We start from the raw sequence: 26678 nt of genomic DNA, 5'->3' as shown, positions 1-26678 counted from the left end.
GGTCGGGGGTTCAAGCCCCAGCAGCACCAAGATGCCACTGTTGGGCCCTTGAGCAAGGCCCTTGACCCTATCTGCTCCAGGGGCGCTGTATCATGGCTGACCCTGCACTCTGACCCCAGCCTAGCTGGGATATGTGAAAAGAAGAATTTCACTGTATATGTGCAAATGTATAATGTGTGATAAATAAAGAAAATTATAAAAATTATTAATTAAAATTATTAAATTAAGTTTGATTGAGCGTCTCTCAAAGAAGCAAATACCCAAGAATGCTCTAAGAATTCATCGTATTGTATCCTAGAACAAAAAACAAGAAGATTCTTTGGAATACTAACCAGGTCTTGAGAAGCAGGAGTGAGAGAATTCAGCCTTGTACGAGAGAAGTAATGCTGGGTAAAAAAAATAGGATTAATTGCATTCTTCATTTAAACGTTCCTGATATTGATTCTTAAAATCACAAGATTGGTCTTTTATTCTATGCCAGGGGTGCTCAAAAACAAAACTTTGATTGGTCCTTTACATGTCCTTTACAAAAAGGCGATTTTTCGGCACCTTCGCAGCTTGAGAAACTAATCGGCCAAACAGGAAAATGTTTCGGTCATTGCCGATAATTGGTCTTGGCGATATATCGGTCGACCATAGTATATTGTTGTGGTATCGAAATTGGTATGGAGAGTGGTCAAATTTCTTTCATGTGTAAGAAAATTATATTATAACTGAAATATACCAAAATAATCAGAATCTAATCAAATTCAATCAAAATTAGAATTGAATTGGGATATCTGTGTTGAGACCTTACCCTAGAGAAAAGAGTGAATCATTGTAACATGGTTGTGTGGAGCCTCAGCTCTCAAATATAATTGATGTGTACTGGTCACACTGGATGGCTGTGCGACTCTTGCACGTGGCTATTTACTAGATGATTGAGTCAGGCTGGAGGACAGTGCTGTCCTGTGCCTCTCTGGTCTTCACGACTGCATCGGTTTGACATTGGTGGACATTTCTGCTTTATAGCCATCTCTAATTTTTTGCTTCCAAGACAATGTAAAAATCAAGACCTGATCTTCACTTCTGGTTGGATTCGGAGTAATGGACAATCTCACAGTGCTGTTTGAAAGGTTTCTACAAGGATTTGCAGTTAAACAGAGTAAATGGATTTGCTCAGATGAGCTGAGTGAGGCCTAATGATTTTTCTAATGGTTTGAGACGATGTTTGAAGAACTTTTTGGATACGTTGAAATTGTTGGTTTCGGGATAAAAGACAGCCTTGACCCTCACTTATTCTTGAAGTTATATACATACTTAGAAGTGTTAAAGAACATTTGTTTATGAGACCGTGTGAAAGAACATCTGTTTTCTTGAGTGTGAAGATGAACGGATCTTTGGCTGTTTTGTGCTCCGAAGCGACCGGAGTGATGCAAACAGCTCTCGTATCAGCTGAAAACCTTCAGCTCACACTGAAATCTGACCTTAACTCAGAGGAATGCACCCTCACTAACAACCACAACTGTGGACGTGAAGAGAAAGCAAGCAAAGGGTATGAGAAATGCGCATGTGTGGGAAGCTGAGGATTTGTACTTGTTGGAGAATGGCAGATTAAATACAAACATTTCTTTGTAATTATATTTAGTCCTTCATATTTAGTCCTTCAGTTCTGTACATCTGAATTGATTAAGTATATACAAAGGGATATTTTGCCCCAAAAATGAAAATGATGCCATCATTTACACAGCCTCTTTTTGTTCCAAGCATTTTTGACTTTGTTTCTGGTGTGATAGACGAAAGGAGATACAGTATTTAGCAGAATGTCCAAGCTGCTCTTCCCCTACTCGCCATTCACTTTCATTGTAGTTCTTTTTCATACATTGAAAGTGAATAGCGATCAGGGACAGAGCAGCATAGACATTCTACTAGGTAATTGCATTTGTTTAACACAAGAAACAATGACAAAGAACGGGTTTATAACAACATGAAGGTGAGTACATTTTTTGAGAGCTAACTGTTCCTTTAAACAGGAATGGTTTTATATAGTGTCATCTATTGATGGGAATAAAAAAGGTTAATAGTCATGATTTTGATGTATCTGGCATAAAACCTGTGCCAAGTCAAATATGCGGATCACGGATGGTCCGCTGTGGTAACCACTAATAGGAACAGCTGAAAGAAGTTGTAGTAGTCATGATTTTTTTTTTATTTTTATTTTTTCACCCAATTTGGAATGCCCAGTTCCCAGTGTGCTTTTTTAAGTCCTCGTGGTCGCGTAGTGATTCACCTCAATCCGGGTGGCGGAGGACGAATCCCAGTTGCCTCTGTGTCTGAGACCATCAACCAGCGCATCTTATCACGTGGCTTGTTGAGTGTGTTGCAACGGAGACATAGCGCGTGTGGAGGCTTCACGCCATCTACCGTGGCATCTGCGCTCAACTCACTACGCACCCCACCGAGAACGAACCACATTATTGTGACCACGAGGAGGTTACCCCATGTGACTCTACCCTCCCTAGCAACCGGGCCAATTTGGTTGCTTAGGAGGCCTGGCTGGAGTCACTCAGCACGCCCTGGGATTCGAACTAGTGAACTCCAGGGGTGGTAGCCAGTGTCTTTTACCACAGAGCTACCCAGGCCCCAAGTAGTCATGATTTTGATGTCACATTGTAAGGCAGTTTTTTATGTATGGTCACTATTTTCCTTAGTAGTGTAGATCATGTTTTTTTGTGTGCTACAAAGGCATGAATCAAAGTGATACTTTTCAGATTTTCTGGCATCATTCAACTACTTTGAGCTGATAAAACACACTTCCCATAGATCACAACAGTCTGGTTCTGGAAGTAAAATTTACATAATTGTTTCCATAGTTGAATTGGTTGTTAATAATTTCTTATAAACCTTTAAAGACAGACCTACCGTGAGTTCCGAGGTTGTTAATCGATGTTCTATGCTTCTGCTGAAGCCATCATTCAACAATTTTTCAGCATTAAAAATAATAATATTTAATAGCAGTAATTACTGGTGAAGGACTACTACCCATCATTCTAAAGGAAAATGATTTACCAATCAGAGAATTGCAACGAACAAAGCGCGCCAAAAGAGCTCTGAAGCGACCGCCCGCTCCCATGACACACTGTGAATGATGTAATCGATTCGGTATCCTTTCCCTCTCAAACTATTTATCTATTTGTATAAATCTGAATATTTTCAATTTTAGTAAAATAAGTTGTTTCCAGGGTTTGAAGTTAACACTCACTATGCGCCAAATGCAGGTAAAATTTGGCTAGTGAATTTTGCAGCTTTTTCCTTTCTATTAATGTCTATGTGAGCTTTTGAAAGTGATTTAACACGTTCCAGTTTTGTCCTCGGGGTAGGTGCAAGCAAATGTTCAGGACCATTCATGCCACTGGGAAGAGGGGAGTACCACTCTTGTTTTTTGATTGGATGTGCGAGTAAGTTTAAATTACCCACAAACACACGTTCTCCGGAAATGATTACATTATAATACCGGAACCAAATGATTTTCATGATGTTTGTTTCTGTTAACGGTTCTTGAATGTGCATTCTTCCGGTGATGCGGACATGTACTGGAATAAAATATCCAGACAGTGGCTACATTTACATGCACCCTCATAATGAGATTACAAAGCAATTAAGGCATTACGGCGATGAAAGTTTTGCTCATGTAAACAGAATATTGCGATTATGCTAATAATCAGAGTAATGATAATCGCAGTAAGATGTGTGGAGTGCTTGTATTTTAATCGCTTTATACTGGCATGTGAACGCTTTAATCACATTTCTTCCACTCTGACCAAAGTACGCCTGTACCAGTGCTGCAGACAGATGATGTTACGCTCAAGCACAGGTTTGAAAACATGGCGAAACAGAAGTACCTGGACTTATTTCTTGATTTCACGTGAAACGGCAGTTTCTTGCACCATTTTCCAGCAGTGTTGCTCAACTGCTGCAGAATCTACAACCCCACGGCAAAAGAAAATGTACTTTCCTGGGTGGTGAATGTCTGTTTGCAGTCTGAATTTAATGTTGGTGAGATAAAAAAAGACCATATACCGCAAAATAATGGCAAGGAAGCACGTCTTTCAATTGAGTTTCTATACTTATAAACAACAAATTTAAATCAATAGTTTGATATTTTTCCATCGTTTTTAATTTGATTATGTCATCTGAAATGCTGCATGGGATTGTAGTTCTCATTAAAGACATTAAGTACACTGTCTTGCACCTTTGTCTCTTTGTATGATTTTCAAATAATTTTTCTCCTCAATTCAAAGTTTGGAATGGTGCGATTTACCTCGTAGCTGGTTGGTTTTGGTCATGGCTTTGTACTGTTTTATGGAGGATTTTATGAAATCCCTATGGATAACAATTTATGGGAAAAATACTTCCAGAACCAAAAGTGGGTGGGCAATGTTATGCTCAATTGCTTGGATAATAGGTCCTCTGTATCTAAAGAATATGAATGCACATTGTATGATGCCAAACTACTTCCCTCAGGTAGCTGTCTGAAGAATGTGGCTGTCACATGGTACATCTGTAAGGGACTGAACTATGCTGAGAGAGAGAGAGAGAAAGAATGAGAAGAATGACCAGCATCCACACTGACTCTGTTAATCTAATTCGTCTGTGGCACTCAGTCTGCTGAATGGAGATGGTATTGTGGGTCTCCTGAACTCTTCGACTTTGGTGCGGTAAACTGTTTGTAGGGTTGTGGTTCAGTTTGTGTCGGCTGACTTTTAAAGTATGGTCACTGTGTGGGGTTATGGACCTGTGCAGCACAGATTGGCATGTCCAAATCAGAGGTGTGTGATCTTTCACTTTAACCCACTGTCTTGATGGTATAATCTGCCAAAGTCTGTAGTTTAGTGATCCTGGACTGAATTTTCATTTTAGTTGCATTGAATGAAGCGGATGAATTTACCTTAAATATAATTGTTTTCTAGATTTGGGAATTTGCCGAATCATTTCTTTTGATTAACATTACAAAAAATTGCAATGGTAACCATTGTTTCAGACAAAATACCATACTTACAACTAGAGGTGTGAACCTTCACTGGCCTCACGTTTTGATTAGATTATGATTCAAAGGGTAACAATTATATTACAAAATGATTCTCGATGGATCACAATGCATCTTGTCCTCCAATTATTTTAATCAATACACAAACTCAGTACTCAGTAGTATTACATTATTAATTTGGACTTAATCGATCCCATGCCCAGCTATAACCACAATGATCAGTTGCTGGTCCAGGATGGCTACATGAGATATCTGCTGAGCGCATATGTCAGCTTCTCCTTACCACACTACGGGTAATCGTAAAGTGACTCAAATAGCAGGGTTGCTGCATAAGAAATCAATCCAGCATCTTGTATGTGCACTGTTCCAACACGTGGGAGACCGGCAATGAGCAAGAGCCAAAGAAACAGAGCACAAGAGGAGGGAAAGGCATTGGGGGAAAAAAAAAACAAACTGAAATAACTGAATTATTTTCAGTTTGTTTTTTTTCCTGTTCTGTGCAAATCAGTGCAATAACGGAAGGGAGCCTGTCTTTCATGTTTTTGGTTGAGTTGACGTGTTATCACGAATGAACTCTCCTGTTGTTATGTGCTTGAGTTTGTAATTAATTTCTGGATTGTAGTTTCAGTCAGAGACGAATGGTCATGTGGTTGATATGTCCAGTCTGCGATCAGTTCTGTAGCACACACTTGGCTCTAGTATATGCATGTATGACCATCTCACTCTGTCTCTGGCATGCACATAAGCGCCACTGCACTGCCACGGTTCAAATTGAACTCCGAATTGATTCAGAATCGTTGGAGAGAATCGCGATGCATCGGAGAATCTTTTTTTTTCTCCCACCCCTACTTACAACAGTAATTGTTAGTAATATCATAACGAATTAATACGTCATCTTTAAAAAGTGTAAGGGGCAGTTTAGACCAAATGCGTTCTTGCGGTAAAAAAGCTAGATGGGGCAAAATGAATATAACAGAATGCAGGTGTCTTGAAGTTAATTTTTTTTTTTTTTAAGTTGAACTTGACATGGCGTCTAAAAACGAGACACTCCTACGTGACATGCTGAAAAAACGTCCAGATGCATCGCAATGGTCAAAGATGTCAGTCTAGCGCATGTTTACATAGAAAAATAATTGAGCCTGGATGGATGCAAAAACACATTCGGTATGAACGGTCCTGAAGAAGCTTTCTGAATCTTTTTGTCATTTTGTTTAAAAAAAAATTGAAGCTAGGGGTGGCTAATACCAAGTTGCCACAGTTGACAATGATGCTGCACCAGCAATAATACTGAAATGTCTCTTTCTGTGCAGGAATGAAGACTTGAAGGAGATGCTGGAAAACAGCAAGGAGTCTCTGAAACTGGAGGCCATGAAGAGGGTAGTTGGGGTAAGAAACACAGAGAGATTTGAACACAACTTTTTAAAATTACATTTTTGTCTCCAACAGAAGCATCTACCCTCATTTAACAACTTTTGAGCTCATGGTAATTCTGTCTTTATTACCATAATTCGATTTATAAATTTTTTGCTTATGGAATCCTACTATTAAGCTCTTTTGAGGGTTTATATGTGTGTGTGTGTATTTGACAGAGAGCTGAAGTAATTTATCTTCATGCTAACCAACAAGCCATGAATTACAGTTGATTACAGTGTTAATAAATGTGAGACATTTACTCTCAGGTTTGGGTTAGTCATCTATAGGGCAGTTCATTAACAAATTTAGTCTTCTCTCTATCAGCTGATTGCAAAGGGAAAAAATGCATCTGAACTTTTCCCTGCTGTGGTGAAGAATGTCGCAAGTAAAAACATTGAGGTAAGAGGACACATTTAAAACACACTTAAAAAAAACATACATGTTAACAACAGCACACATGCATCCAGTGGATTCCAGGCCTGAAAAGTCATATAAATGTAATAAAACCTTAAAAGCATTTGGCATTTTACTTTTTTAGTTATGCGGCAAGGCAAGTTTATTTATATAGCACATTTCATACAAAGTTGTTATTCGAAGTGCTTTATATCAAAATGATAAAGAAAACAAAAGATAACAAGAAAATAAAAATAAGAATGAAAAGTAAGACAAGAATTTTAAACTGAGTTTGGGGACCATGTCCACACTAATACATTTTCAGTTGAAAACTGAATAATAATTCCTAGCTGAATTTTAATGCTCCGTTGTGATCTGAAAGTGAAAATCAACCCAACAACACACAGACATTCGGCAGCCGCGAGGACCCCTGTGGACACGAAACCTAATGTGCATTATGTTTGATCAGGCATCTGACTGGGCAGCCCTATATTGATGAAGAGTGAATGTTTGGGTGGGTGGGGGGAGGGTTGGTCGACAGAGAAAGAGGAATGTTTGGAGAGGAGGATGGAAAAGAGGCCCAGGCTGAAGTGGGCGGCTGGTGTTTTGGTGTGTAATTGGTGGTGCAGGGGCCCAGTCACGTTCTCTCTCTCTCCCCCACGTCTGACTCTCTGCATTGGGCAGCTGTGTGCCGAACACTGCCTCTGTCTGCTGGCATTGATCCACACACACATACTCGGGGCCACAGGTGCTATTGCAAAGAGCACCGATTCACTCAACGCAGGTAGCTTGATTATAACTGCACGTGTAAACGTACTGACTTATATGAACACACATACACAAGTAAACAATCATACTGTAGAAACACACTGTCCTCTGTGCAAAAACAAATGCTCTCTTTATCAGTTTAATTTAGTTTTTCTTTCCCTTGTATAATTCTGCTTCATAAATGCCAGCAATTCATTTAGCTCCCTTCTAATTAACATGCGCGTGGATGCTCCAATCCCTGATCAGCAGGCCGCAGTATGTAAATGTGAGCAGAGGGGCAGATGGGTAATGTCTCTCTTTATGAAGTGAGTGATGTTTTTCCATTTGCCTGCTAATCGCTGTGGTGATGATGATGGAATGCATCACCGTGACTCTGTGATCGCTTATGACCTCCCGTCACCCCGAGAGCTGGACGCAATTACACGGTGGGCCGACCTCTGACCTTTCACCTTTGAGCTGTGGCTTAACGCAGACATGCTGCAGACAGAGAGATCAGACTGTTAATAATAGACTGAGTTATTGATATGGAAAATGAATTTATTCCAAAATGCATGACATTAGAACTTTGAAGTTCTGTTAGGGCAAAACCAGAAACAAATATTACCTCAGCTTAAATGTTTAAATATAGTGAAAAAATGTCGAGAGGTGTGAAATACAACTTTGTCCTTTGGAAATGTGAAAAGGGTCCATTAACTGTACTCGGTTTATTAATATTTTGTGGCTGTATGTGTTTTAGCTGAAGAAGCTTGTGTATGTGTACCTCGTTCGGTATGCTGAGGAGCAACAGGATCTTGCCCTCCTGTCAATCAGCACCTTCCAGAGGGCGCTCAAGGTTAGTCCCGTCCCTCTGATGATGCTCCGCCCTTCACGTCTTTCTCTTCACTAAATGCTTTGCCCCAAAATTATGCTCTGCCCTTGTATTGCTTATATATTCTGCCTATGTAGTAGATAGGGATAGTTCACCCACAAATTACAATTATGTCATCATTAACTCACACTCACGTTGTCCCAAACCAGTATGACTTCTGTGGACCACAAAAGGAGGTGTTAGGCAGAATTTTACCTTCAGTAACCATGCACTTTTATTGCATTCAAGTGAATGGTGACTTAGGTTAACATTGTGTCTAACATCTCCTTTTGTGTTCCATGAAATAAAGAAAGTCATACGGGTTTGGAACAACATGAAGGTGTATAAATGATGACATAATTTAATTTTTTGGGTGAACTATCCCTTTAACCAAGTTGCTTTTGAAATATTCTCTTGACTTCATTAGTGTATGTGTGTGTGTGTTTAGGATCCTAATCAGTTTATCAGAGCGAGCGCTCTAAGGGTTTTGTCCAGTATTAGAGTGCCAATCATTGTCCCCATCATGATGCTGGCCATCAAAGAGGCGGCCACTGACCTCTCACCTTATGTCCGGAAAACCGCCGCTCACGCCATTCAGAAGCTCTACAGGTATAACGCACACAAACACACTGACTTGGTTAATGAAGTTTGTTGGGAACAGCTTATGAAAGTCTTTAATTTTGTGTTTCAGTCTGGGCCCTGATCAGAAAGAGCTGTTGATCGAAGTGATCGAAAAACTCCTGAAAGACAAAAGCACGGTAATACAATTAGACTTATCTCTAAATGCACAGACAAACACAACAATTTCATTACATACAGCTTAGGCTGTCACCATCATGAAGTTTTTGCTGGTGATTAATTGCGATTAAATAATTAGGCTTTAAAGATACACTTTGAGAGGCATTTATTAATGTTGAATTTGGAAACAAAAATATATGTAAAATTTACTTTAAGGCATGGTAAACAAATATTGCCCTAGGTTGAATGACATGATTCATAATTTTCTGATATAATGATATTATATTAAAGAATTTAAATAATGCTTTAAATATTAAATACTAAATAAATAAATTAAAATTAATACTAAAGTAGATGTATAAAAAAATTCCTTTACTGCGCTCTAAACAAAAAATGGTAAACAAATACTGGGGTTGAATGACACAATTAATGACATGATTATTAACATTTTATTTAAATGTTAAAATATTATATTTATATTAAAATAATGTATAAAAAAAAAATCAAGTCTTGGTAAATCAATATTGCACTGGGTTGAAAGACCTGATTAATAATATTCTAAATATTAAAATATTTTAAATAATACTTAAAATATTAAAATGTTATTATATTAAAATAAATATAATTTTTTTTTTTTTTTTTTAAGGCTCAGCAAACAAATACTGGGGCTTAATGACATGAATAATTACATGGTTAATTATATTCTATTATATTAAAATATATTAAATAATATTTAAAATATTATATTTAAATATATTTAATATTTTGAAAATATTAAAATATAATTTAAGGCTCAGTAAACAATTGCACTGGGTTGAATGACATAATTCTAAATATTAAAATATTTTAAATAATACTTCAATTATAAAAAAATACATTTAGTATTAAAATAGATATATACAAATATAAAAAATGTATTTACGGCTCAGTAAACAGGAAGCGGTAAAAAAATACTGGGGTTGAATGACATGATTAATGACATGATTAATAATATTAGATATATAAGATATTTTAAATAAAACCTAAAATATTAAAATATTATATTTATATAAATAATATACAAAAATATAAACATTTCCTTTAAGACTCAGTATACAAACACTGGGGTCGAATTACATGAGTAATTATGTGGTTAATAATATTCTTTTATATTAAAATATTTTAAATAATACTTAAAATATAAAATTTAAATTAAAATAAATGTATGAAAATATTAAAGTTTAATTTATGGCTCTGTAGACAAATTGCACTAGCTTGAATGACATGATTCTAAATATTAAAATATTTTTAAATATACTTCAAAACTGAATATATAAAAATATAAATTTCTTAAACACATTTTTATATATATATATATATATATATATATATATATATATATATATTTGTTGTGGTCCATTTTAGTTTTGGTAGGTTCTCAGTCAACATTCCAGAGCCTCCATAGACAGTATGAATTTGGAGCATTCACATCACACGTTACTGTATCAGACTGAGAGATATAAAATCTTCAGAAACTGACAATAACTATTTAATTTAGCAATACATTGAAAAATCAAAACATCTGTGTTTTTCGCTGATGCACAAGCAATCTTATCAATGTATTTTATTAAGGCCAATGCATTGCTTCACATGAACATTCATTTTCAATATACAGCCACCAGATGGCGCAACAACCCAACATTTTCTCCCATCTCTCTGACTTTCTCTCCTTTTTCTCCCTGCCTCTGCCTAAAACACTCTATATAATAGAATTTGCACCTTCCATACTCATTTGGTAACAGCATTCACACCAAAGCCTGGGCCAAAGTCTTGGAACACATTATCGTAAAACACAGCCATTGCTTCTGGTCTCAAATTTGAGTTACGACCACTTGAGATCTGGGTTTCAGTTCATGTTGTCATGTTTTGTTACCATTGTCCTTATAGGCTTTTAGTGTAGAGTCATATTTCACCCCTAGAGCTTCACGAATTGTCACTATCTCTACGAAGTGGTAAATATTTACTGTGAAATAATAGACAACACTATCAGCTTCCACTGTTCGGGTCTTTGGGCAGGTGGAATTTGAAAGGATGTGGGATGCGTTCATAGTAAAGTAATTTGAGTGTGTGTGTGTTCAGTCTGACTGGCAAGCACAGCATCAATCACAGACGTCGTCGCTCCAGCATCTCTCTATCTCTCCTCACTCACTGATGACCCAGCATTCCCCGTTTCCTCTCCCGTCAGTGTGCCTTGCCTTAATTAGAATTCATGACAAAATGGATCCAGGGAAACGTCCTGTACCCTTCATAATTTTACAGGAAATTTATTGTTATTAGAAGAACCATTTGCTTAGTGTGATTTTTCCATTAAGGTCTTGTAAAGCAGCAGAGATAGCAGAGCTGTGTTTGATGAGGTGTGTGTGTGTGTGTAAGAGCTTTGTTGATGGTGGATGTAGTTTACCTTGGAGCTCTTGTTTGGCAATATGGGAACAAAGAGATGGAGAGAAGCTCGCTAAAGATGAACGATTCAAGCAAATTGAAGGATAGACTAGAGATCCAAGAGTTAACTTTGTAACCAGGGTCTAACATTAAACGGAAGGTTCACCTGAAAAAAAAAAAAAAATTAAATTAAAAAAAGTCATCATGTACTCATTCTCACGTCGTTCCAAATGCATATGACTTTCTTCATCTTGGGGTGAAGGTTAAGGATTTTTTTTCTGCTGGCCCAATTGGACCAGTAGCTCAGATTTTTACTTGCCCTGCTTACTAGGGATGTACCGATGTATCGGCTGCAGATATTTATCGGCCAATTATTGACCAAATTAGAACTATCGGCATATTGTTCATTAGTATGAAAATGCAGATATGAAAAACAATGGCTCATTTATTGTTAATTAGTAACGCACTTTGTAAAAACTCTGTAAATTCAAATGCACAATCCAGAAATAATAATAGCCACAAAATGTAGAAGGGTTGGCACTACCAAAGGCCTGGGCATACCTAGTTTTTCTGCGTTCCAGATCGACTTGCCCCTGGTTGGACATGTTGCTTTTCAAAATATACTCTTCTGACCGTGAGCGAATACGAACGTGTTCGACGCATGCCCAGCAGTTGCTTTGTGATACTCTTTTAGTATCATCAATGGCAGTCGCATGCGCAGACGATGCGCACCGACGAGGACCACGTCTGCTTGTCGAGAAAATCTGTGCCGCGTGCGGTCAGTCTGCGCGGACTGTTCTGATGAAGTTTGCGTCATGCATACTGTGTGCAGAGCTATCCGCAACGCGGACAGCCAAAGTATAGTTTAGCCTTAAGAACTTGTAATATTTCATTATTATTCTTTCTCATTGTCACATTTGTGCTTAAAAACCATCATAAATGGATGTGACAGTTGTGAAAGCGGCTCTTACCTATAGGCTACATGATGAGAGAAGCCATCCAAAACACTTTGAAACCAGCAGACTTTGACTTCTGAGACATGGGTATAATATCCATTAATACTGCATGACATATAATGCTTGCAACATGGCCTTGCACGATGACTAAACCTTAAAAGGCTATCTTTTAAAATATAGTCTGTATTCAGCGCTTCAGTCAGTGCTCTGTGAGCAAGCGGCGCCCTCTTGCGGTCTAGATGACATTATCCATTATACCAATATAAGGGGGTTTTGTTTATTTGGTTTAAACTTTCTATTTTTCCATGATGTGGTTGACATTTCCCTGGAATTTCCCAACATATGCATAGTATGAATTTGTAATGTTTTGTCATAAACCGTACATACGTGTAAAACGTTAGTTCTGTTGTTTTGAACTGCAAAAACAGCAGTGCTGAAATGTTTTATAAGAACAAAATAACCTTTTTCTTATCAATCATCATATTATCAGATTTAGTTATTTTTTGTATCTTTTTAATATTTTTATGTTCTTTGTAGCTTTCATTGTAGCGTTCTTTAAAATTGTGTAATTTTGTGTTTAAAATTTTCCTTGTTGAATGGAAATTACTCATTTTAAGAACAGGAAAAAAGCTTTTGCACGTTTTTAAAGCATAACTCTTAAGTAAAACGTGATTTGATGACAATATAAGGTGAGTCGCAAAATATCAGTGAAGATATCAGCCTGTAGTTTTTTTTGTTAAAATCATTATCGGTATCTGCAAAATATTTTAATATCAGTGCATCCCTACTGTTTACTTTTTCCACTGGCCCACCACAAAAATTATACATTCTGTAGCATTTTATTTTTGTATTTACATGTGCCAGAAATAGTTTTTTTTTTCATTAAATGTTATTTTTTTCTTTGTAGTATGATTCAGAAGATTAAAAACAAACAGAGCAGATTTGCTTGCCGACTTTTCCACACTAAAGCAGTTCCATTGACAAGCTGTTAATAACAGCTTTTCTTTTGCTGTTGGAGCAAATGGGAATGCAACGATAATATTATCAGTTAACCCTGCTGTAGTTTAATTCCGCATTCCAAAGCCTGGAGATGTAAAGAGTCAAATTAATTTTAGACCCTGTTTGTAAATGTTTAGGTGATCAGCTATATGCAATTTCCTAAAGACTTGAAGGAGATTAAGTCACATGACGTTAAATGAAGCGCCTGACCTGATCAGACTGTCTCTCTCACTCTCTCTCTGTGATTTTTTTTTTCACACACTCTCTCTCATATACAGTATTTGATTAGTCTAAAGTGAGAGTGGTGTGTTATATTAGCTCTGTGGGAAGCAGAACAGGTTGTCATCTTCCAAGCATCTGTTTGTTTTGAGACTACACTGAGGTTTATAATTACCATGCATATATCACCTAATCAGCTTAATTTGCAATTTTAAACCTAGAGCACAACTTTAGGGCTTCTGCAGGAGAAATGGGTGATTGATAATTGCATAGAAGCTGTGGAGGTGTGTGTGTCTGGATGTGTTTGTGTTCTATGTGTGTGTGTTTGTATGTGTGTCTATTTTAAACAACTTTAGACTCTGTAGTAGTGAATGTGTGAAGATGCTCTTTGTTTTTGTTTCCAGTTGTGTGTGAGTAGTATATACTGTATTTTCCGAGTGGTTCGAGAGCTGTACGATAGTGGCCATTAGGCAATGAATGCAAACCTACGGCTCTGTTGGGATGAACTATAAGCATCTCCCGAGAGGCCTTTCAGTTTTTAGCTCTCTTTATGTCTGGAATCACTGGTCTGTTGGTTTGTCAGTCAAGTATAAAGGTATTTGTGGGGATTTTGGGTGGAATATATTTAAGCATTAAAGGGATAGTTCACCCAAAAATCATGTCATTCAAAAACAAAAGGAAAAATTGTGTATGAATAGTCCGGTTGGTCTTTTTAATACAGTGGCAGTGGAGAGTGACTCACTTTAAAGTTTATAAAAGGTGACTTGTGTGACTTGTGCATCATATTCTAAGTCTTCTGAAGGCATACAGTAGTTTTTGGTTAAAAACAACCTGAAATTTAAGCCATTAATATTTGATCCATGTGAAAAGTTTCAAGCCCTGCTGTTGAGAGACCGGTAATTGTTTATTGTTGCAGCTGGTAGCGGGTAGCGTGGTGATGGCATTTGAGGAGGTTTGTCCAGACCGCATTGACCTGATCCATAAAAACTATCGGAAGCTGTGTAATCTGCTGGTAGACGTGGAGGAGTGGGGTCAGGTCGTCATCATAAACATGCTGACACGATATGCCAGGACGCAGTTCATCAGCCCTTGGAGAGAGGTGAGATTTGCTTTTGTACGGCAAAATATAATTTAAATTATCTACGAATTCCTTAGTCACCAATCAAGGTTTTATTAAAGCAGTGGTTTCAATTGAATGCTAAATTGCTGCTCAACATTTACTGATCTGATTTTCATTGTTTTTTTATGCGAGCACTGAGGTTTTCAGGTAAGAATGAAGGTTGCAGACTTTGAGATTGCAGTTTGTGTTTCAACAGACCAAGGAAAAGACTGTTAATAGAGCCAACAAAATGATGTTTCTCATCATACTGGTGTTCCCACAGTCTCGTCTCGGAAATCCTAGAAATATCAGGTTTTTTTTTAAATTGGTATTTTAAAGCCGGCAAGATTCATAGAAATTTCAGTGTTTAAATATTTTTCTAGGTATTTTCCTAGAATTATTTCTTCAGCAAGAATTTTTTGTCCCAGCATTTTTTGTGAGTGCCTTCTCTATAAAATGTTTCTTCAAAATCCTTAGGAATGTTCCAGGTTCAATACAAGTTAAGCTCACCAACAGCATTTGCGTACACGTTCATCACAATGCAGTTTTTTTTTTTTTTTACGTAATTGCAATTAATATTTAAGATACTATGTTGTTGCATTTCACGTTTGTTATGAATATTATTCATTTTTGATCATCTGAGCATCTAGAAACTTTTGAATACAGCTGATTTTTTTGTACTTCAAGGTGCTGTGGGAAGTCAAACTAACAGAACACCTTAATTCAATAGGGCTAGTTATAATATTCATGAGTAAACCACTTTACTGATTTGGGACTGTGCTTCTGTTGTAAAAATGTTTGTTTTTTCTCTCCATAACAGCTTTTGTTTTTCTTAATTATTTAGGAATCATTGTGACTCTAGGAATATCTGAAGCCAAACCAGGACAATTTGTTTCCTAATATCAGACATCAGTAGAACAGGAAACATATTACAATATTACATGTGACTTTCTTCATAATTTATAAAGGTCCAGACTTTTGTTCTACATTGTAGCCCTACATGCCCTTGTGTTTACCATAGTTGGCTCCTCAGTGGTTAGTTATGTAGTCTTTCTTAAACAATAAACTGTTTAATTATGAAAAAATAATAGCCTATACACATTTAAAAAGTTAACTTTTTTTAATACAGTTGCCACAGTTGGAATGTAATGGAAAAAATGTATTAAAGTTTACTGTGATAAATGTTAGTAAGGATCTTGATGTGTAGATGTAAAAAGTCTTGTAACTGATGCTGGTACAGGTGTTTTCTCTTTCCCTCATCAGTGCTGTAGCCGTTTGAACTTGTTGAATTGCTCCATAGCGCTTTAAAATAGAAAATTCAAATTTTTCACATTAGGTTTGTTTTGCGCCATGATATCGATGGAAGCCCAGTTTAATCGCGCATGTGATCCGCTCTGCGCTATCCTGTTATGGGAGTTTGCATATCGTGGTAAGCCTGGTTGACGCACGTGCACAGGCGTGCTCCAGAGATACATGAGGATGGACAAGAGCGCATCACTTGCAAGAGATTATCAGTGGATCACGTGACACGCAAATGATACCAGTATTCAATCACCCCGCGCACATTCGCGTACCACATGAGAAGCATATTTAGCGCTTATAATGCGGCTAAAGCAACACGAATATCATAAAATGTACTGAGGCGGCCCAAAATTTAGCTTCTTTTGCAATGCAGAAAAACACTGTTTTGCGTGAAAATAAGTGGTGCAACTGCTTAGTGAATTCACCCCAAACTTTTTCAAAAGTATATCCACAAAACACACATTCTTTGTGTTAAAGTGATTTTAGTGTGATAAAACTAATCGCACTAATTGTGCTAAAATCACTTACCAACATTATCTATTGCCATAACGACATAATGCTGGTAAACCCTGTAATCTGATGAATCCACATTTTATGTTATAGCCTTATTCCAAAATGGATTAAATTCATTATTTTCCTCAAAATTCTACAAACAATACCCCATAATGACAACGTGAATGAAGTTTGTTTGAAATCTTTGTAAATGTATTAAAAATAAAAAATGAAAAAAAAAATCACATGTACATAAGTATTCACAGCCTTTGCTCAATAGTTTGTTGAAGCACATTTGGCACCAATTACAGCCTCAAGTCTTTCTGAGTATGATACTACAAGCTTGGCACACCTATTTTTGGGCAGTTTCTCCCATTCTTCTTTGCAGGACCTCTCAAGCTCCATCAGGTTGGATGGGGAGCGTCGGTGCACAGCCATTTTCAGATCTCTCCAGAGATGTTCAATCCGGTTCAAGTCTGGGCTCTGGCTGGGCCACTCAAGGACATTCACAGAGTTGTCCCGTAGCCACTCCTTTGTTTGTTATCTTGGCTGTGTGCTTAGGGTCGTTGTCCTGATGAACCTTCGCCCCAGTCTGAGGTCCAGAGCGCTCTGGAGCAGGTTTTCATCAAGGATGTCTCTGTACATTGCTGCATTCATCTTTCCCTCGATCCTGACTAGTCTCCCAGTTCCTGCCGCTGAAAAACATCCCCACAGCATGATGCTGCCACCACCATGCTTTACTGTAGGGATGGTATTGGCCAGGTGATGAGCGGTGCCTGGTTTCCTCCAGACATGATGCTTGCCATTCAGGCCAAAGAGTTCAATCTTTGTTTCTCATGGTCTGAGAGTCCTTCAGGTGCCTTTTGGCAAACTCCAGGTGGGCTGTCATGTGCCTTTTACTGAGGAGTGGCTTCCGTCTGGCCACTCTACCATACAGGCCTGATTGGTGGAGTGCTGCAGAGATGGTTGTTTTTCTGGAAGGTTCTCCTCTCTCCACAGAGAAATGCTGGAGCTCTGTCAGAGTGACCATCGGGTTCTTGGTCACCTCCCTGACTAAGGCCCTTCTCCCCGATCGCTCAGTTTCGCTCAGCTCAGCTCTAGGAAGAGTCCTGGTGGTTCCAAACTTCTTCCATTTACGGATGATGGAGGCCACTGTGCTCATTGGGACCTTCAATGCTGCAAAGTTTTCTGTACCCTTCCCCAGATCTGTGCCTCGATACAATCCTGTCTCGGAGGTCTACAGACAATTCCTTGGACTTCATGGCTTGGTTTGTGCTCTGGCATGCACTGTTAACTGTGGAACCTTATATAGACAGGTGTGTGCCTTTCCAAATCATGTCCAATCAACTGAATTTACCACTGGTGGACTCCAATCAAGTTGTAGAAACATCTCAAGGATGATCAGTGGAAACAGGATGCACCTGAGCTCAATTTTGAGTATCATGGCAAAGGCTGTGAATACTTATGTACATGTGATTTTTTTCGTTTTTTATTTTTAATAAATTTGCAAAGATTTCAAACAAGCTTCTTTCATGTTGTCATTATGGGGTATTGTTTGTAGAATTTTGAGGAAAATAATGAATTTAATCCATTTTGGAATAAGGCTGTAACATAAAATGTGGAAAAAGTGAAGCGCTGTGAATACTTTCCGGATGCACTGTATATACAAGGGACGAATCATACATTTTTTTTTGTGGTAATATACATTGTCAAAAATGCTGTTAATTGAGCTTAAATGGTTTTGAACTTGGACATTCCTATTAAGCATTAATCACAATAGACTGAAAAGAAAACATGGGAAAGTCATGGAAATTCATTGGTCAAAAGGTGTGGGGAAAACCTGTCATATGTCCCCTTGATCATTTTAGTTTTAATTAAACGTTTGATTGTTCAATTGTTTATTACTTGTGTATGTCTGTGTCTAGGATGGTGTGTTTGATGAGAACAGTGAGAAAGCTTTTTATGATTCTGAGGAGGAGAAGAAAATGGACCAGTCCAAACTGTATATCATGGATGCAGACCACAGACTCTTGCTGAGAAACACCAAACCATTGTTGCAGAGCAGAAACACTGCAGTGAGTACACACACCCACACATACATGCATGCATACACACACAGCTATAATAATGCTGCCTTCAAGTGGACCTGGGAAGCTCGTACCTGCGAGTTGGGCATTCGTTACTACGGCATGTCATGCATTCAAGTGGGAAACAAAACACGGAAAAAGCAAACTTGATGGCAAAAGTTATTTTTGTTTTGTGCAAGTGCTTAAACATAAATGAATAAATCTCCATCTTTTATACACGACATATATGATTTATTAATGCATCATATATAACAAATTATGAATTAATTTACTTAAAACAAACCACGAAGGGTGAGTCTTTAGATGACTGTCATACAGTATATAACAAATTAATATTATTGAAATAAAGTACAGTAGTTGATATTTTACAAAATCATTGGTTTCTATCATCTTTCCTGTCGACACACCCCTTCCAACATCCCAACTCTGCAACTCGGGTATCATCTAGAATTCCAAGTTTCCCACTTGTAAATACGACTTTGCTTGCTCATTCATGTACCCGGAACTCGTGATTACGAGATTTCCGACTCCTCTTGCAGGGCACATAAGAGCCTCTTTTAACGTTGTAGCAGACAAACGTTACAGTTGTTACTGTAAACAGTCAGTTCGCGCAAGATTTTCCTGCCCCCAGTTTCTTCTCATTAGTCAGTTGTTTTAAAACTAACTTTAGCCATCTTTCCATCCAAGCTACAAATTTAATTTAGTTGCGAAAGATCAGAATATCGCATAAACAATTTGGGAATAAAGCATCGTTTCCATCCCATGTGTTCAAGAGAACAAAATTGTCACCTCCAGGTGAATTGGCACATACTAGAGCATCATTTGAAATGCTATGAGATGACATTGGTCCACTGATTAATTAAGTTATGAGCAAATTATTCAGTCACATGACTTGAGGCAAGGTCACATGACTTTTTTTTTTAAATTAAACATTGAACCAATATAACTACGATATAGAGGAACGACAAAATAGACAATATTACAACACCAACAGCCAGGGAGTAAAATAAATAAATAAAATACATAAAAAATTAAAATGCAGAAGAAAATAAACAATAATAGAAATAGGAATATATATATATATATAATTTATTTATTCAAGCAATATCACACGAGCAAGAGTGCAATATGGCCCTACAACAGCACTGCTGTGATTCGGCCGCAGGTAATCACAGTAGTGCTGATTTAGGGCCATATCGCACGATTGCGAGTGTGATATTGCTTATATACAACAGTTCAATGAACAAGTAAATTAAAAAAAATTAGGAAAAACTGAGTACGGTCATAAAAACGCATTTGTGCATGGAACTACTTTCTTATGCGATGGATCAGAATCTCCCGTTGCTCGTTCAAACCAAATGATGCGTCCAAGCCTTCGTTAGTAATTCAAAAATGTCACTTCAGAAATAGTATCACGGCTTGTGCTGTTTCTACCAAGTTATTGGATAAACAAGGATGGATGGATGGATGGATGTGTATGGATGGATGGGTGGGTGGGTGTGTGTGTGTGTGTGTGTGTGTGTGTGTGTGTGTGTGTGTGTGTGTGGGTGGGTGTGTGTGTGTGTGTGTGTGTGTGGGTGGGTGGGTGGGTGGGTGGGTGGGTGGGTGGGTGGGTGGGAGAGAGAGAGAGACAGAGAGAGAGAGACAGAGAGACAGAGAGCGTGTGCCATCACCTGTTGCACTCCCAAGCATAGATGCTGTCAGCTTTCTGAAAATCAGCTTTCTCAGTGGAAATATAGCCGTCCAAGTGGGGGTAATTCTCCCTATTTCACGGTAGCCGGTGTACAAGAGTCATTCACTATAGAAATTATATATATATATACACTGGCGGCCAGAAGAAAATTGGTACTTTAATTCACCAAAGTGGCATTCAACTGATCACAAAGTATAGTCAGGAGATTACTGATGTGAAAAAACAGCACCATCACTATTTGAAAAAAGTCATTTTTGATCAAATCTAGACAGCAGCCATCACTCCAGCACCTTATCCTTGAGTAATCATGCTAAATTGCTCATTTAGTACTAGAAAATCACTTGCCATTATATCAAACACAGTTGAAAGCTATTTGGTTCATTAAATGAAGCTTAACATTGTCTTTGTGTTTGTTTTTGAGTTACCACAGTATGCAATAGACTGGCATGTCTTAAGGTCAATATTAGGTCAAAAATGGCAAAAAAGAAACAGCTTTCTCTAGAAACTCATCAGTCAATCATTGTTTTGAGGAATGAAGGCTATACAATGCTTGAAATGGCTAAAAAAACTGAAGATTTCATACAAAGGTGTACACTACAGTCTTCAAAGACAAAGGACAACTGGCTCTAACAAGGACAGAAAGAGATGTGGAAGGCCAGATGTACAACTAAACGAGGATAAGTACATCAAAGTCTCTAGTTTGAGAAATAGACGCCTCACATGTCCTCAGCTGACAGCTTCATTGAATTCTACCCGCTCAACACCAGTTTCATGTACAACAGTAAAGAGAAGACTCAGGGGTGCAGGCCTTATGGGAAGAATTGCAAAGAAAAAGCCACTTTTGAAACAGAAAAACAAAAAGAAAAGGTTAGAGTGTGCAAAGAAACACAGACATTGGACAACAGATAATTGGAAAAGAGTGTTATGGATCTTAACCCCAATGAGCTTTTGTGGGATCAGTTAGACTGTAAGGTGCGTGAGAAGTGCCCGACAAGACAGTCACATCTATGGCAAGTGCTACAGGAAGTGTGGGGTGAAATGTCACCTGAGTATCTGGACAAACTGACAGCTAGAATGCCAAGGATCTGCAAAGCTGTCATTGCTGCCTGTGGAGGATTTTCTTTTGGGGGGGGATTTTTTCCCCCTTTTTCAACCAATTTGGAATGCCCAATTCCCAATGCGCTTTTAAGTCCTCGTGGTCGCGTAGTGATTCGCCTCAATTCGTGTGGCGGAGGACAAATCTCAGTTGCCTCCGCGTCTGAGAACGTCAACCCGTGCATCTTATCATGTGGCTTGTTGAGCGCGTTGCCACGCAGACATAGTGCATTTGGAGGCTTCACGCCATCCACCGCGGCATCCACGCTCAACTCACCACGCGCCCCACCGAGAACGAACCACATTATAGCGACCACGAGGTCTATACATTGTCATCAGTTGAATTTCACTTTGGTGAATAAAAGTACCAATTTCTTTCCATAAGAGCAAAATCTGTACATTATTTCAAACTTTTGGCCACCAGTGTACATACATATATATTTATTTAAAACAGCAAATTGTGACGAATTATAAATAACTGATAATCTTGCAATAAGCACAACAAAGGGTTTTCATAGCTTTTTTGTTTTCAGACACACAAAACATTTCAGAATACTGCTTAAATTTGTAAAGAAACATCATACAATTTGGATATTGATTGTAGAATTTACACTAATGTAAATTAAACTTGGCCAAAAGTAATAAAAGATTAATAAAATTGAACTGTTTTCCCAGATTCTTTATATATTATGAAAACCAAACAACACATCTTTCCAACATAGTGGAAATTGAGAGTATGCATGACCAATTACATAAGTACAAAAACTTAATATAAGCCAAAAAACTTTATATACTTTATAATATATAAGCCAAAATAATTTTGTAAAATGCCAGAATAAATGAAACATAAATAAACAGTCTTGTCTTGCACCTTAAAGTTACACATTGTGTCAATGTCAGGTTTAAAACTTTGTTGATATGCATTGATGAATTATTCTGTAAACGTGTTTCCATTGTAGTTTGTGTGCATGTCTTATCGAATAAAAAAATGTATCCACCTCGTGATCGCATACGTTTTTTTTATGCACATAGTAGAAAATGTATTCGCATATCTTGCTGTTTCCATCCAGCATTTCTTATACAGTAACGTAAAATTAGCATAAAAAAACGTGGATGGAAACCCAGCCATTTATGTGCTGTTATGTGTAAAAGTGGTTGGCATGCTTTTAGCTCTACACCTTACACCTTAAAAATGGTCATTACCAGAGATGAGGAACAAAACAGTTTGATGTGATGCAACAGCAACAATTAAAACTAGCACAGACGAAATGCAAAGTGTATTCTGTGTGAACGCCTCTCATATTTATGCAACTGTGGTTTTTCTCTTTCTCATTCTTTCTAAAATGACTTCCTGTTTGTCTCTAAGGAATTGTGAAGGCCTTCAGGTGGTACCTGAGTGTGTGTTTTGTGGTGAGTTGTGAGTGTGTGTGTGTGTGTGTGTTTAGACATCAAAATGTAAGTGGGACCAAGGCTGTACTAGACACAGCTCCATCATGTTGCTACACACACACACACACACACACAGAAAAGTGTTCAGAAAGCTACATTCTTTCTGATACACCGTCACACACACAAAATGACTCAAACACTCCATCTCTCATGCTCAAGGTCTGTGTGTGTTTGTTTGTGTATGACTGTGTATATGTGGTGTTTGTAGTGTGTGTGTGTGTGTGAGATACGTTTTGATTAAAACATGTCCTGCTTTGTTCTACACTCTGTGTGCACTGTCTTCATCAGCTATCTCTCTTTTTCTTTCTCTCTCTCTGCTGGTTTAGCAGTTGATGTGTTGTAGTCTGCTGTCCTGTTCGTATATTGGGGTCAAAGTAATTTGGGGAAGACAAAATCATTACATACATTGAAGGCTTCCTAATCTATCACCATCTATCTCTTTTTCTGTCTCTCTCTCTTTCTTTATGTCTCTCTGACTCTCCTCCCCATCTTCCATTAATCTGTCTCTCTTTCAAATGGCGAGTTTTTGTAAGGCTCTCTTCCCACATATTCAAAAAGGTTTATTATAATGGTAAAAAGCTCCCTTGAAAAAGTACCGTACCATGGTAGTTTCATGGTTCTGAATGATTACCATAGTCATGAAATGAAATGTACGTGGTGCTCTTAGGTACTTCAAAGAGAGAAAAAAAAAAACATTATAGTACCATGGTACTTTTTGGTACTTCTTTGTTAGTGACGTACATTGCCAATGCATTAACAAACATTAACAATCTTTCATGTCAGGTTGTGATGGCAGTAGCTCAGCTCTACTGGCATTTGGCCCCTAAACATGAAGTCAGCATCGTCACAAAGTCCCTAGTGAGGCTTCTGAGGAGCCATAGGTAACACATACTCATTGAAAGAAACTTAAGTCTCTACTGGAGATATTTTGGAGGTAATCAAACCATAAATCCTCTTTTGGGCCCACTCTCTCTCTCTGTCTCTGTTGTTTCAGGGAAGTTCAGTATGTTGTGTTGCAGAACATCGCCACCATGTCCATCCAGAGGAAGGTACAGTCACACAACACTTGTCTGGCATGAAATCAATATTTAAAATATGAGGATATTTTAAATAATTGTTGTAAAACAGTGTGTGGAAAATTAAATCAGTTATAGTAAAATTCGAGGTAAAATCTTGAGGTAAGAAATTAGGTTATCACAGTAAATTCTGAGGTGAACATTGAGATAAAATCTGAGGTAAGATTTGAGAAACACTAAGGTAAACAGTGAGCTAAATACAAAGGTAAGAGCTGAGGTTAACATTGGGGTAAAAGTTGATGCAAGCACTGAGGTATAAGTTGTGTACAAATTTGAGGTAAACACCAGATAAAAGTTGAGGTAAACACTGAGGTAAAATCTAAGGAATAATTTGATGTAAACATTCAGTGCAAATCTGAGATAAAAGTTTAGGTAAAAACAGAGGTAAATACTGAGGAAAAAGTTGAGATAAAAATATAAGGCAAATTTACGTAAACATTGAAAGAGGTAAAATGACACTAAGATAAACACTGAAGTAAATGTTTAGATAAACACTGTATAAGGTATAAGTTGAGGTCAAATCTGAGGTAAACACAAGATAAAAGTTCAGGTTAACTCTGAGGTATAAATTGATGTAAACATTCAATAAAAGCTGAGGTAAATATTAAGAGGTAAAATGATACAATGAACAAGCAGATAGAGCTGCCAAAGAAGCATTATCCTCAGGACCAGTAAAATGCTCCATTCCGTTCCCAGATCTAAAACCAACATTAAACGTATACACTAAAAACAAATGGCAGTCGGAATGGGATCAGTGTTTAAACAACATATTACGGGAAATAAATCCTGTTGTTGGGACAAGACACGTATTCCCTTTTAATAATTATTGGGATCAAGTCACTTACACTTGATTCTGGATAGGACACGCAAGGCTCACACACCAATTTTTACTATCTGGAGAAAATTCACCAAAGTGCCCATCCTGTCAGAACTCACTATCCATTAAACGTCTTACTGCACTGTAACGCTTCTACACACTTGAGGGACCTGTATTATTCTGTTGACACTTTTGAAAATCTTAAACACCTTTTTTAGTTTTACTCTTGAATAACTAAACAGGCTCTCGCCATGAATATAGCCATAGAAGCTGGCATGGCGTTAAAAAGGAAAGAAAGAAAGAGAGGTAAAATGATACTAAGGTAAACACAGAAGGAAAAGTTTAGGTTAACATTCAGGTAAAAGTCGTGGTCAAATCTGAGGTAAACACAATATAGGTTGAGGTAAAAACTAAAGTAAAATTTGAGGTATAAGTTAATGTAGACATTCAGTGAAATCTGAGATAAAGGTTTAGAAAACATCTGAGGTAAACACTAAGGTAAAAGTTTAGGTAAACATCAAAAGTTAAAAGTTGAGATTAAAGGTCGATAAAATTTACAGTCAGATCTAAGGTAAACACAAGATAAAAGTTGAGGTAAAAACAGGTAAAATCTGAGGTATACGTTGATGTAAATATTCAATAAAAATCGGAGAAAAGTTTAGGTAAAATCCTAGGTAAACTCTGAGGTAAAAGTGAGGTTAAATATAAGGTAAAAAATGTATGTAAACATTGAATGAGGGAAAATTATACTTAGTAAAGGTTTAGGTAAACACTGAGGTATAAGTTGATGTAAAATCTGTGGTAAAATCTGAGGTAAAAGTTGAGGTAAACGTTAGGTAGATACTAAGGTAACCATTGAGGTAAAATCTAAGGTAAAGTCTGAGGTAAAATCTGTTTTGTTTGTGTATTTAGGGAATGTTTGAACCCTTCATGAAGAGTTTCTATGTGAGGTCGACAGACGCCACTCACATCAAAACACTCAAGGTAAATAAAATATCTTCATTTACATATCTGTGTGTTTGTTCAGCAATGTTAATGTACAGTAGCCATTAAACCGTTTCGTGCCAGTCTGTTTATTTATGTTTTGGTGGTTAGCTGATGTTTTCTTTGTCTGTTTAAATTCGGCAGTTGGAGATTTTGACTAACTTGGCTAATGAAGCAAACATCTCCATCATACTGAGAGAATTCCAGGTAAAGTTTCACACATTCAAGAGATTTTCTTTGCCTCACTCTTCTGTTTTGTTCTTGAAAATGAAGCTTTACTTTTAACAAAAGAAGAGCTGTGTTTCAAAACCAAGTGAGCTTATTTAGACAGCAAATTTGGGCATCATAGATACACTGTCTACGTTGCCTATGTTGCCCAAAATGCCATCTTGGTAGCTGGCTAGGTTTTAAAACACAGCCAAATGGTAGCAGTGGTAAGAAACTGTGTGTGCTGGTTTCAGACATATGTAAAAAGTCAGGACAAGGCTTTTGCGGCAGCCACCATCCAGGCTATTGGCAGATGTGCTACAAATATCACAGAGGTTACAGACACCTGCCTCAATGGACTCGTACTCCTGCTGTCCAACAGAGATGGTAACACTCTGCATTTAACCATTATTTTAAAGGGATAGTTTTCCCCAAAATTCATCAGTCATCATTTACTCACCCTCATGTTGTTCCAAACCTGTCTAAGACCTTTTTTCTACCATGGAACTAATGTTAGGCAGAATGTTAGCCTAAGTCGCCATTCACTTTTATTGCAATTTGTTTTTGGTTTTTTTGTTTGGTGACAGAGACTAACATTCT

At 37.6% G+C, this 26678-nt stretch overlaps 1 protein-coding gene across 1 annotated transcript in view; it reads left to right on the top strand.

Annotated features, from left to right (window-relative positions):
• Positions 1-26678, top strand: part of ap3b1a (adaptor related protein complex 3 subunit beta 1a) — an 86811-nt gene that overhangs the window by 9373 nt on the left and 50760 nt on the right. The window contains exons 2-13 of the mRNA XM_051681115.1: positions 6337-6412; positions 6764-6838; positions 8337-8432; positions 8896-9056; positions 9139-9205; positions 14694-14876; positions 18596-18745; positions 23778-23875; positions 23989-24043; positions 25800-25871; positions 26016-26078; positions 26333-26465. Coding sequence (XP_051537075.1) covers positions 6337-6412; positions 6764-6838; positions 8337-8432; positions 8896-9056; positions 9139-9205; positions 14694-14876; positions 18596-18745; positions 23778-23875; positions 23989-24043; positions 25800-25871; positions 26016-26078; positions 26333-26465 — 1229 coding nt within the window. The remainder of the gene's footprint in view (positions 1-6336; positions 6413-6763; positions 6839-8336; positions 8433-8895; positions 9057-9138; positions 9206-14693; positions 14877-18595; positions 18746-23777; positions 23876-23988; positions 24044-25799; positions 25872-26015; positions 26079-26332; positions 26466-26678) is intronic.

This window comes from Myxocyprinus asiaticus, chromosome 40, assembly GCF_019703515.2.
Source record: "Myxocyprinus asiaticus isolate MX2 ecotype Aquarium Trade chromosome 40, UBuf_Myxa_2, whole genome shotgun sequence".
NCBI classification, from domain to species: Eukaryota; Metazoa; Chordata; class Actinopteri; order Cypriniformes; family Catostomidae; genus Myxocyprinus; species Myxocyprinus asiaticus.
This window is presented reverse-complemented; position numbering and strand designations above follow the sequence as displayed.